We start from the raw sequence: 12,193 nt of genomic DNA on the forward strand, positions 1-12,193 counted from the left end.
CATGGCACCCACTGCCTGGAGCCCAGTAGCCACTCCTGCCTTTGGTGGAAGGGAGCATCCTTCAGTGAGCCCCACCTTTGCTGCCCCATGCCCTGCCTTACAGCTCACTCACTCAGGCATTCAACACTCTTTCTATATGTGTTTACTGAGCACCTACTGTATACCAGGTGCCATTCTAGACACTGGGAGTACAGCGCTGACACAGTAGACAAATATCTCTGCCTATCTGAACTTTCATTCTATTAATAGAACTCATTATGGTGCTGGGGCCTGTCCTAAGCACTTTGCATATGTTATCTCTTGTAATCTTACTTAATCTCCAGACCTCCTCGGTAAGGTAGCCTCACTCTATAGCCAAGGATATGGAGAGAGGCATGGTGGACTTGAGACATGTCCAAGGTTGTCCGGCACGCTAGGGCAATGTCTGTATTAGAAAGCTGGGCAAGTCCAGCCTGAGAGTCCATGATCCCAGTGACCCTCGGTGCAGAGAACTCACATGTGAAAACCCAGCAGTAGAGGCAGGGTGGGTGGACGTAGCCAGACAGGCCTGGTCATTGGTCACATATGTGGGCAGCCAGGAGTCAGGTCTCCTGGAATGGGGAGTGTGTTGGGGGCAAGACAGTGTGCTTCCTGGGGCTGCCCCTCGGGCCTCTGGACTGTGTTTCCTTGGGGCTGTCTGGATCCCAGGCCCTCTCATTTTCTCAGCTCAGGAATCCCTTGGTCTCGCCACTGGGACAGCCCTCCATACCTCCGAAGACAGCTGATGATGGAGGGCCAGGCTTGGTGGGAGGTCGAGGGTAGGTAATCAGTAGGTTGTCTGCATTGAGAGGAGCAGACACTGGTAAAACGCAGACCAGCTCGGGCAGCCCCACCCTCTGCTGAGCCTGCTTCTGCTGGGAGATGTAACTATGGGTTGGCGTCAGGTCAGCAGACGGCCCCACGTCCCAGGTCTCCCCTGAGGCTGCCCTGCACCAGGCCTGTGACTCAGTTTCTCTGGATGACGAGGAGACTGAGCTCAGGGAGTGTGTGTATGTTAAGTCGCTTCAGTCATGTTCGACTCTTTGCGACCCATGGACTGTATTTCCTCTGGGATTCTCCAGGCAAGAATACTGGAATGGGTCCACCTCCAGGGGATCTTCCCAACCCAGGGATCGAACCTGTGTCTTTTATGTCTCCTGCACTGGCAGGCAGGTTCTTTACCACTGGTGCCACCTGGGAAGCCCCAGGGAGAGTGTTGCACAAACTCAGCCTGGTCCCTTCTCAGCCCTGGGGTTGACTGCATGCTGTCCTGGGCGTCGTCACGGCAGCCTGTTAGGAGCCTGCTTGCCCCTCTGGCTGACTCTTTGAACCCTCTTTGTGTACAGATGCAGATATGGTCGCTGATTCAGAGCTGTGCTGGGTGGGCGAAGCGGGTGCCTGTGGGGCCCCCTTCCACAGGAAGCTCTGCCCTCTGGTCAGGTTCACCCTCAGCTCCCCGTCTCTGCTCTGCGCCTGCCTCCTGTCTCTGTCTCCATTGCCCACTGTTTTCCCTGACTCTGAGGGACTCACCCGTTCCCCCTCCCAGGCCGGGGGAAAGCTGCCATCTTCCCCTCAGCACCCCCCGAAGCTGAGCCCTCTGTGTGGGGGGCAGGAGTCCCGCGCCTGGGCAGCGCGTGTTCTTCGTTCCCAGGCCCCTGATGGAGCTGGCCAGCTGAGGTGCAGTCGCTGCATGCCATGGGGTGGTTTGTGCCTGACCAGCCATCCTGCGGTGTCGGTGTGTCCCCCACTGCCTGAGACAAGCCGGGAGAGGACGAGGGTCTGACATCTCTGACAAGAGGGGTCTTTTACAGCCTCTTCCTCACGCCCCACCTCGCCCCTAGCCTGGGCCCCCAGGGCAGCCTCCGCCTTTTGGGGGTACCCCTCTGAAATTCCAGACAGAGGTTTGGCGCTCCTAGAGTTCCAATTGTGATGTAAGAAGAGAATAGGAACTGGGCTGCAGGCAGGTGGCAGGTAAGCATCCTGACAACTGCCCCCCTCAGGTAAACACTGGAAACCCCCACTTTCACTGCACTGGATCTGAGTGCCAGTGGCGTTGGGGACACACGAGGTCTGAGCACCCCCAGCCTGGTGCCAAGGAAGCAGTCTGTTGGGGCACTGACTCTGCAAGTGGATCTTACTGGGTGATTTCTGAGGAAGGAGAGGGAGGTGGGGGACCTCAACCTTTCAAAACGAGGTGGACTCCACCTGTTTCAGGGTGGGAGGAGTGCAAGAGAAATATATATTCTTTGAGACTTAAAAATTACTGCAAAGTGTTAAATGTTTGTCAAACATAATCCTGCTATCCAGCACCCTCTACTTTTTTGTATTGCAAATGCAATTTTGTTTTTGGATTTCTCTTTGACTTAATACATTGAGGAGCCATTCCCTACATTATTTAAAATTCACGATAAGCGTATAAGCAACAATGACACAGTAGTGTATGAGTGCATTTACCGTGACCCACCTAAGCAATTCCCTAATGCTGGGCATTCAGGTTATTGCCAGTTTCATGACTAAGGAATGATAGGCTGCTTTATTCAAACTCTCCTCTAGGGCAAAGGGACTGAAGGCTCTGTGTGTCAGGCTAACAGAAGGGGGCGCTGGAGTGGGCAGAGAAGTGGCATAGGCTTTGCTGCCTGCCTTGGTCCATGTCCAGTGCACTGCTGGGAAGGAATGTGCTGGTGGAGCAGGTGACAGAGGTGACCTCGGGTGCCCTCCCTTAAGCCACCTGCTTGGCCGGTAGCAGGCCTTGGGCAGCCAGGTTGGTCCTCCCAACCCCTCTTTGGGTCTTGTGTCTTATACTCCACCTCCTCAACTATGAGTGAGCAGCTCGCTGCTTTCACTGGTCTTTTCCTCGGAGGTGGGGTCACGCCTGTTACCCAGTTCCTCCCGCAACCCGCTCAGAGAGGCAGAGACCAACTTGTGGTTCAGCTGCTTTCTCCAGCCCCAGGAGATGGTTGGTTCTGAGCTTGTGCTCAACCGATTGTTGATGACATCTCAACCGTATGTAGTGGGGAGATTTAATATGCACAACCTGAAAATCCCAGTGTCTGGCCTCGCTTGAAAGGTCAGAAGTTTGGCAACACCGGGCCTGTGTCCCAACACCGGGCCTGTGTCCCCACCCCCTGCCGCACTCCCACCTTCTTCAGCTGGATCTTGGGCGTCTAGTCCTGCACTGCCTTTCACCTGCTTTCCTGGCTGGTGGACCCTGTAGGCAGTAGGCTTTGTCTCCTGGTGTTTAGTAATAGCCAGACCAAGGCTTCGTGGCCTGCTTGTGTAAACTGCACCTCCTTATCTCCATGGAGGAAGCCTGACTCTCTCATAGTACCTTTCCCAAGGTTCCCTGTGGTCATCACAGAATGTTCTACAGGGAAATCCCTAAACATGCTCTGATGAATGCTGGTGCCAAAGTCCTCATCTGCATTTTGGGTTATTTCCGAGGGGAGAGTTCCTGGGGGCGGGCTGATGTGGAACCAGGGTCTAGGCCTGCAGGGAGAGCAGGGAGCGCCCCTGGAATCCTGGTCTCTGGGGGCTGATTTCTCCTCCTTGGGCTCTGGCTGAACCAGGTCACCCTCGCCTCCTGATGGAGTGCATACCCCACGGCTCTCCGGCAAGGCAGACTGTAAGCTGGGGTGGACGCAGATCCTAAAGGTGTGCTGGTCACTGGCAGGCTGGTGTCTCCACAGACAGACTCCCCAGGAACCACTCAAAGTAGAAAATTCTAGGGGCCGGACAAGGACCAATCCACATTTTGTAGTACCTGGAGTTTATACAATTTGGAGGACTTTTAAGAAAAAAAAGATATAAAGTTACAAATACAAAAGTAAGTACAGGCCTGGGCAAGGGTCTGGGCAAGGCAGATGTCTTGAGGGTCAGCCCCTTGAGTCCCCTGTCGAGCTGCCCCTGGAGTGGGCCCAGAGGTCACCTCTCTGCGTTCGCTCCCTGGACTCCTGAGAGCCTGGGCTGGCCGGTCCTGTGATGGGAGAGTGTGCTGAGAGCTGTCAGGACCAGGTCAGGCGCATTGCACCTGGAGTACAGGTGTGGTCTGATGTATGAACACAGGGAGGACTGGGGCCATGGGGTTGGGCGAGAGGTCTGGGAGTGAGGAACCAGGCTTACCACCCCCGGCTTTGTCCTGGCAGGTGGAACACCTGAAGGAGAAGCTCATAAGCCAGGCCCAGGAAGTGAGCCGCCTTCGATCTGAGCTGGTGAGCCCAACAACGCCATCCTAACGGGGCTGAGGGGAGGGGAGAAGCTTCCAGGGTACTTATCACCACGAGGTTGCGTGACCCATAACGGGAGGGAGGTTAATTCTTGTTTGCTGATGTAAAGCAGGAGTGTGATCTCTGTGTATATAAATATGACTTTCCTTGTTACTTTCACACTCAGGAAAATAGAATGAGAGGGCTGGGGTGCAGCCAGGAGCTGTTCCTATCTCACTACCCTCCTCCATCTCCCCTCTCCTCTGCCCTCATCTTTGTCTTTATCTTCTCTGGAGCCCCTTCTCTCTTCCTCCGTCCGTCACCGGTCTTTCTTTCTCTTTTCTCCTTCTCTTTTCCTCCCCATCTTGGCCCTCTGCGCACCCCACCCTGTACTGTCTCTGCCTCCCCGCTGCCCTGTCCTTCCCCTACCTGCCCTGGCCACATGCCCCCCCTCGACTCTGGCTCTCTGCAGGGAGGCACCGACTTGGAGAAGCACCGGGACCTGCTGATGGTGGAGAATGAGCGACTGAGGCAGGAGATGCGACGCTGCGAGGCGGAGCTGCAGGAGCTGAGGGCCAAGCCGGCGGCCCCCTGCACGGGCTGCGAGCACAGCCAGGTAGGCCCAGGACCAGTGTGCTTGGGGGACAGGGCCCTTGATTCCCAGCAGTCACCCCAGCTCCTCACGCTGACTCTTGCCCGCTGGTCTCACACCTGACCCGTCCCTACCTCCCATGCCTCTGTGGCTGTCCGTCTGCAGGAGAGCACCCAGCTCCGCGACAGGCTATCCCAGCTACAGCTGGAGGTGGCAGAGAACAAAGGCCTGCTGTCAGAGCTGAACCTGGAGGTGCAGCAGAAGACCGACCGGCTGGCCGAGGTGGAGCTGCGGCTCAAGGACTGCCTGGCCGAGAAGGCGCAGGAGGAGGAGAGGCTCAGCCGGCGCCTGCGAGACAGCCACGAGACCATCGCCAGCCTGCGCGCCCAGTCACCGCCCATCAAGGTGAGCCGGGGTCTGGGTGGCTGCCTGCTGTATGCACCTGGGCTGTGCCTCGGCACTGGTCTCTCGAGCCCAGGATGGGCCAGATGTAGAACAGGCTTGTCTTGGTGAATAAGTAGGTGCAAGGGGTTGAAGGAATCCTTCCAGGTCTGCACTCAACCTGGCCCCTTCCCCTTCCTGCTGTCCAGGGTCAGGCCATGTAGGCATCCAGCAACTGAGGCTTGGGGTGCCTGCTGTGAGCCAGGCATGGATGCGATGCTTCACTACGTTCTGCTCTCGTCTTTGCCCTCCTTGTCTGTTCTGTGCCCAGTCTTGGGCCACAGCCAGGCTCCTCTTGGGCTCGTGAAAATGAGAAGATTCCAGGAGGCCCCTGCAGCATTCTGGAAAGCCAAGACCTCAGGACTCCTCTAGTTTTTTTCTGCGGGCTGTTAGTGGGATGCTCCTGAGGGTCCCTTCAGGGTCCCGGAGTGAGGGCAAAGCCCTCACACACCTTGTGTGCTCGCCCCTCTGCCTTCCTTCACAGTATGTCATCAAGACAGTGGAGGTGGAGTCGTCCAAGACCAAGCAAGCCCTCAGTGAGTCGCAGGCCCGGAACCAGCACCTGCAGGAGCAGGTGGCCATGCAGAGGCAGGTGCTGAAGGAGATGGAGCAGCAGCTGCAGAGCTCGCACCAGCTGACCGCACAGCTCCGGGCGCAGGTGCGTGGGTCATCGCGTGGCGGTTGGGGTGGCATGATGTTGGGGTCGTCCTGGGGCACAGTGCAGAGGCTGAGCACTTGGGGTCCCACAGACACGTGTGCCAGTCCCCCTCTCCCTGCTGGCTGTCATGACCAAGGGCAAGTTTCTGCTCATCTGTAAAATGGTCTGATCGCAGAACCCAGCTCCTGGTGGGGCTTGACCTCATTGCAAGATTGACTCAGGGCCTGGCACACATGCTCTTGGAAGGGTACCCTGGTCCGTATCATAACTGACAAGAGATCCTCTCCCCTGCTTCCCAGGGCCTGTGGGACCCTGGATGGTGCTGGGTTGATGCTGGGAAGTAGCTGCATGGAGCTGGAGAGAAAGAGCTGGCCATCCTATCTCTTGCTTGTGCATGTGTGTGTGTGAGGGGTGGGGCATCTCGCCTTCCCATGGGGCGTTGCACAGAGCTCCTGGCCCTGGCTTCAGATCGCCATGTACGAGTCGGAGCTGGAGAGGGCCCATGGGCAGATGCTGGAAGAGATGCAATCCCTGGAGGAAGACAAGAACCGGGCCATCGAGGAGGCCTTCGCCAGAGCCCAGGTGGAGATGAAGGCAGTGCACGAGAACCTGGCAGGTAGGCCGGCCGGCTGAGCCCCAGGCTGCTCCCCACGCCATGGCCCCGCACCCTGTCTGCCTCTCGCCCCTTTGTGTCCCCACAGGCGTCCGGACCAACCTGCTGACGCTGCAGCCAGCGCTGCGGACCCTGACCAATGACTACAATGGGCTCAAGCGTCAGGTGCGCGGCTTCCCGCTGCTGCTGCAGGAGGCCCTCAAGAGCGTCAAGGCCGAGGTGAGTGCAGGCCCTGGGTGGCGGGGCTGGGAGAGGATCTGGAGCATCCCCCACCACGCCCTTCCCAAACTCAGACAAACCCCCAGACGGCAGCTCCCTTCCCTACCACACACATGGCTGTCCTCAGACCATTGGAAAAACAGTTTGATTCAGGGGTAGGTATTTGGATATTTGTCTTGTTATGAGTCTGTAAAGCAAACACGTCACATATCTTTATATCCCATATGGGCTACGCATATCTTTATATTTCAAACATGCTACACATATCTTTACATCTGTTAGGTTTAATTTAATTTTTTCAAGCTGTGCTTGTGCAGTATGAGAATAACCAACGTCTCTAAAGTGCCTCCTACATGCCGAGCCTTTTATAGCCATCAGCTCCTTGAGTCTGTGTGACAGCTCTGCAGGATAGACATATATTTGGGGAATTGAAAATAGTTCTCCTTTAATAAAAAAAAATCATGTCAATAATAATACATGGACATGTTGCAAGTACACATTTCACAGATGGGCGTCAGATGAAAAGGAAAGGCCTCTCTCTGCCACCCAGCCTGCTCCCCAAAAGAAACCTCTCCCAGCATGTGCCCTAAAGGGAATCCTGAGCACGTTGAACACTGTTGACATGTATGTGCATGTACATGCACTTCCATTTCTCCCAACAAAGGGAAACAGGTGTGAGCGTGGCCTGCACCTTGTCTCTTTTCCCTATGAGTGGAACTTGAAAGCTTTATCACCAGCTCCTATGGATTCCCATTTTACAGATGAGGAAATTGAGGCTTGAAGACATTGAGCCAATTGCTTCTGGTCTCCCAGCTCCTCAGAGTAGAGCTGAGATTTGGGTCCAACTGAATCCTGTAGTCAAGGGCTGGTGCTGTGGAGTGAGGGCTGAGTCCCAGCTCTTTGCTCATCAGCAGGGCAACCTTGAGATTGGCTTAGCTTCTTTGGGGCTCAGTTTCTTGCTCTGTAAAATGGGTCTGGTCGCAGTACCTACCCAGAGGGGTTATTGGGAAAATCTGACGTGTGACAGCTCAGCTCAGGTGCCCAGTCCAGGGCAGGCAGCGATGAGCAGGCTGTCAGCGGGGGCGTGGGGGTGGGGTGGGCAGCAGCTGGGCATGTGAGGTTGGTGGAACTGCCCCCCTGATGGCGCTGCCCTTCCTCTACCAGATTGGCCAGGCCATCGAGGAGGTCAACAGCAACAACCAGGAGCTGCTGCGCAAGTACCGCCGGGAGCTGCAGCTGCGTAAAAAGTGCCACAATGAGCTTGTGCGGCTGAAAGGTGACTGCCCGGTGGGTTGGGGGGTGCCCAGCAGGGGGGGCCCTGACCCCTGACCTGCCTTGGGGGTGCTCCTGCCCTTCCCTTTGGCCTCCACTGCCAGTCCTTGGAGCTGTGCCTTGTCATTTTGAGACACTGTTGTGACCCCCTCTTTGTAAATAAGGGTACGGAGGCACAGAAATGTCACAGGGAATTTGCTCAAAACTGCATGGCGAGTAAACAAACAGTCCACCTTGGATCCGTCCAACTCTGAAGCCTTTCCTAGTGCCCATGGTAGCCTACCAGGAGTTGGAGGAGCAGGGCATTGAAGTACTGGGTGGTGGGTGGCTAGAATGTCATTCTGATGTAGGGCTTGGTTCAAGCTTGAGAGAGCACCCGTTCACTGCCCAGCGGTCGGTCCAGAGAGCACCTGTCCTGTGCCACATGCTCTTCCAGACACTGAGGATATGTCTGTAGACCCCACAGAACCCGTCCTTGCCCTCATGGTGCTCCCTTCAGTGGCAGTGGGGAGGAGCAGATGGTGATCATTAATCACCCTGAGACCGCATCAGTGCCCCTTTACCTGGGCTGGGGAGGGTTTCTCTGAGCTCCTAAATATCTGACAGTTGAGGGTGTCGAGGGGGCTTCTTGAAGGAGGTGGAACCAGGGCTGAGCTGGAGTGGTCAGGTGAAGGGAGGTGGGGCCGTGGTAGATGTGATGGGGAGTTTTCTCTTCATTCAAGCCTCTGGGATCCCCTCTAAGGGCTTGAAGCAAGGTGGGTGGCGTGATCGAATCTGTGCCCCAGTCAACCCCTGGGCTGCCTTGTTGCCTGTGCCCATCTTCTGCCTGGTCCCGTCAGTGCATCTGATTCCCAGACTCTGTCCTGGCATTCACAGTGCCCTTCTAGAACGAGAGAACATCTCCTTGGCTTAGTGGGATCCAAGCCCCTCATTGTGTGGGTGAGGAAACTGAAGTCTAGTTGTGTAATGAGTTGTCCATTTTGGTATCCCACTCAAACTGGGTGCAAGGTGCAAAGTCTCAGCTCTGAAAACTGACCTTTCTTCTATGTCCCCAAGGTGAGGCTGCCACCCTCAGTTGGGTTGCTTAGCAAAAAATGTACTGACACATGAATTCATAGTATAGTGTGAATGACTAAGAACAGCTTTGTGGGCTACCTTGCCCTTGGGAGCCTTACTAAGAAGGCAGGGATCTCTTGAGCCACTGGCCTGCTCCAGACACCAGTGGACACCATTGTGGAGGTAGTCTGGTCTTGACCGGGCCTGTACCCATCTCTCCTGCCCCATCAAATCTAGGGAACATCCGGGTGATTGCCCGTGTCCGGCCAGTCACCAAAGAGGACGGGGAAGGACCTGAGGCAACCAATGCTGTGACCTTTGATCCCGACGACGACTCCATCATTCACTTGCTGCACAAAGGAAAGCCTGTCTCCTTCGAGCTGGACAAGGTCTTCTCCTCACAGGCCTCACAGCAGGACGTGAGTGTGGCCCCTGCCCGGAGAGGGTCAGAGAGACACACCTCACATGAAGGGGGAGAGATGGGTGAGGGCTGGACGAAAATAAACGTAAGGGAGGGGAGACAGGATGGAGAAGCCTAGGGCTACAAGGTCCCTCTCTTTACCTCTGGAGGAGAGAAGAGGGTGGGAAGGCAAAAAGGGCTTTGGAAGGGCTGATATATGCATAAGCTAGGGCAACCCCCCGTGGCTCCGCCCATCACAGCCACACCCACTCTTGGGCCCATCCTACTCAGGTGATCCCTCCTATCCTTATAGCCACACCCACCCTCATAGCCCCTCCCACCCACATGGACCCCGCCCATAATCAACCACACCCACTCTCAGCCCCTCCTACTCACATGGCCCCGCCCACCCACTGGACCTTGGCTTGTGTGGAGGCAGGCCTCTCCAGCCAGGAGCACCACCTATATCAGCCCCACGGGCCTTCCTAGGGACTCCTATGCTGCTCGCGCAGACCCCAGGGAGGAGCCTGCAGCCTGTGTGAGCCAGGTGTTTTCAGCATCTGGCCTTCCCTCATCTCTGCCAGGGCCAACCTGAGAGGCCTTGTTTTGCTTGTGCCCAGGCTAGGCTTTATCTTTGCCCCCGTCCTTTGTCGCTGGCTGGCAGGCAAGCCAGTGGAGGTGCCAGGCACATGCTGCCTCTCCCTTGAGAGGGGGAAAAGCTGGAGGAGGGCTCCTGATCTCCTGGCCCAGGCTGCCCCTTCCTCATGTGCCAGTGGGCAGTAATTACTACCCTGACTTCCCTTCAGTCTTTTGGCAATGAGGTTGCCCACTGACGCCTAGTGTAAATGACTCATTAGTCACAAATTCCTCTGCAGTGAGCTGGTTGCCCATGAAAACATGTGCCATATTGTTGCTGAAGGAGGGGAGTGGTCAGGAGGAGGTGGCTGGGGTGGGGGGCGGCCAGCAGCCTTGGCAGCTCCACACCCTCCATCCTACATTTTCTCTGCAGGTGTTCCAGGAAGTGCAGGCCCTCATCACCTCCTGCATTGATGGCTTCAATGTCTGCATCTTCGCCTACGGCCAGACGGGTGCTGGCAAGACATACACAATGGAGGTGGGTACCCACTGGATGGAGCAGGGGTTCAGAGTGAAGACTGCCCCCGTGCTGCCATTGATGGGGTTGCCCCTCATTGGTCTCGAGGTTCTATGTGGGGCATGTTTTGACTCACTTGGGCTTCAAAGCCTTAGAGGGGAGCCCATAATTATTTGTGTTAACCCTAAGGCACCAGGCCTAAAGAGGGAGTGCCCTGCCCAAGCACACCTGCATGGTCCCAGTAGGTATGGAGGAGGGGAAGCTGTGCTGACAACAACCTCTGGCCCCAGAGGGGTCTCGGCCTGGGCTGAGTCCAGGGCAGATTGCTGTGACACATCTCAGGATTGCCCTCATTTCAACCACACACATGTATTGGGCTCCTGTTGTATGGCTGCTCACGCTGGGCCCTGGGGGTGTCGAGATGAATGAAGGGGGACCTTGACCCTCAAGGAGATCCTTGAGCAGTGGGAGAGACTGGCCAGTGGAGGCTGTCGTAGGGTGCCCAGCTCTTACCTGCAGCCTGCAGGGCCTCATCTCCCCACCTGGAGCACCCTCCTCCCACCCCACGCCCCATGCCTCCATGGGCTGTGGCCTAGAATAGGGCCATTGAGAGGAGGAAGAATTTTGACCGTAGACAAAAATGGAAAGCTGGTCCCAGGGTGTGTCTTTGGTTTGTGTCTTTGGTTGTTATTTCCCTGGCTCTTGAGGGTTGCTACGGGATTCGCCAGGTAGAGGAGGAGGGCGGGTGACCTGGTGTCCCAACAAGGGCCACGAGAGGGCCCTGCTGGCCCAGGCTGTTAGACACCCTTCGGGAAGGCTCCTGTGGTGGGCCTTTCTTCCCCAATCTGGACCTTCTTTTCCCTCAAGAAGGGATTGATTAGACTGTTTAGTGAGAGGCAGGCCAAAGGAAGATGGGAAGGGGGAGGGGGTGGTTGGAGGGAGTGTGTGCAACACCCTTAGACTCCCAGCTCTTTCTGGGTGCCCAGGGTTGAGGTGACACCAGGGGCACCCATCCTCCAACTCATCCAGGCTGAGGCTCCACGTGCATCAAGTACCCTTCCTGGGGCTCAGCTGTGACCAGAGTGCCTGCCCCGTGGAGCTGGCCCACCCACGGGGAGATGGCAGTGCCCACAGCAAGTCACCATGTGTCCTTCGGTCAGGTGCTAGAGAGGAAAATTCCGCCAGGAACAGTGAGGGAGGGATCCGGCGTTTGAAGGGAAAGGAAGCTTTCCTGAGGAGGGGACATTGGTACAGACACCGAAGCCAGTCACAGAGAGGACTGTGGGGCAGAGGGGACAGCGGGGCAGAGGCCATGGGGCTGGAGGGTGTGGGAAGGATACTGAGGCCCCAGTGGCAGAAGCGGAAGTGGGGGTGGAAGGTGCCATCCAAAGGGAGGCCCAGGTGAGGACTCCAGACTTGTTTCTAGAAAGACCAGCCAGCCCATCCGGCCCCAGTTCACTCGCCAGCTCTGCCGCAGAACCTGGCTCACGGCCCACGTGACATTGAGCCCCCACTCTAGGCAGCAGCAGGGAAGTCACACATTCCCAGTGGCTCCTCCTACGGGGCCCAGCAGGGCCAGGTGTCCATCAGCAGCCCCTGTGTGCAGCCCCAGGCCAAGTTCCACCTGGT

At 56.7% G+C, this 12,193-nt stretch overlaps 1 protein-coding gene across 9 annotated transcripts in view; it reads left to right on the forward strand.

Annotated features, from left to right (window-relative positions):
- The window catches only part of KIFC3 (kinesin family member C3), a 34,935-nt gene that overhangs the window by 18,416 nt on the left and 4,326 nt on the right, over positions 1 to 12,193 (forward strand). For all 9 annotated transcript variants that reach the window (XM_040253890.1, XM_040253889.1, XM_040253888.1 and 6 more), the window contains 9 exons: positions 4,161 to 4,226; positions 4,693 to 4,836; positions 4,978 to 5,217; positions 5,738 to 5,911; positions 6,380 to 6,527; positions 6,613 to 6,743; positions 7,908 to 8,019; positions 9,309 to 9,490; positions 10,481 to 10,585. In XM_040253890.1, coding sequence (XP_040109824.1) covers positions 4,161 to 4,226; positions 4,693 to 4,836; positions 4,978 to 5,217; positions 5,738 to 5,911; positions 6,380 to 6,527; positions 6,613 to 6,743; positions 7,908 to 8,019; positions 9,309 to 9,490; positions 10,481 to 10,585 — 1,302 coding nt within the window. The remainder of the gene's footprint in view (positions 1 to 4,160; positions 4,227 to 4,692; positions 4,837 to 4,977; positions 5,218 to 5,737; positions 5,912 to 6,379; positions 6,528 to 6,612; positions 6,744 to 7,907; positions 8,020 to 9,308; positions 9,491 to 10,480; positions 10,586 to 12,193) is intronic.

The sequence above is a fragment of the Oryx dammah genome, unplaced genomic scaffold (genome assembly GCF_014754425.2).
Source record: "Oryx dammah isolate SB20612 unplaced genomic scaffold, SCBI_Odam_1.1 HiC_scaffold_13, whole genome shotgun sequence".
Lineage (NCBI taxonomy): Eukaryota > Metazoa > Chordata > Mammalia > Artiodactyla > Bovidae > Oryx > Oryx dammah.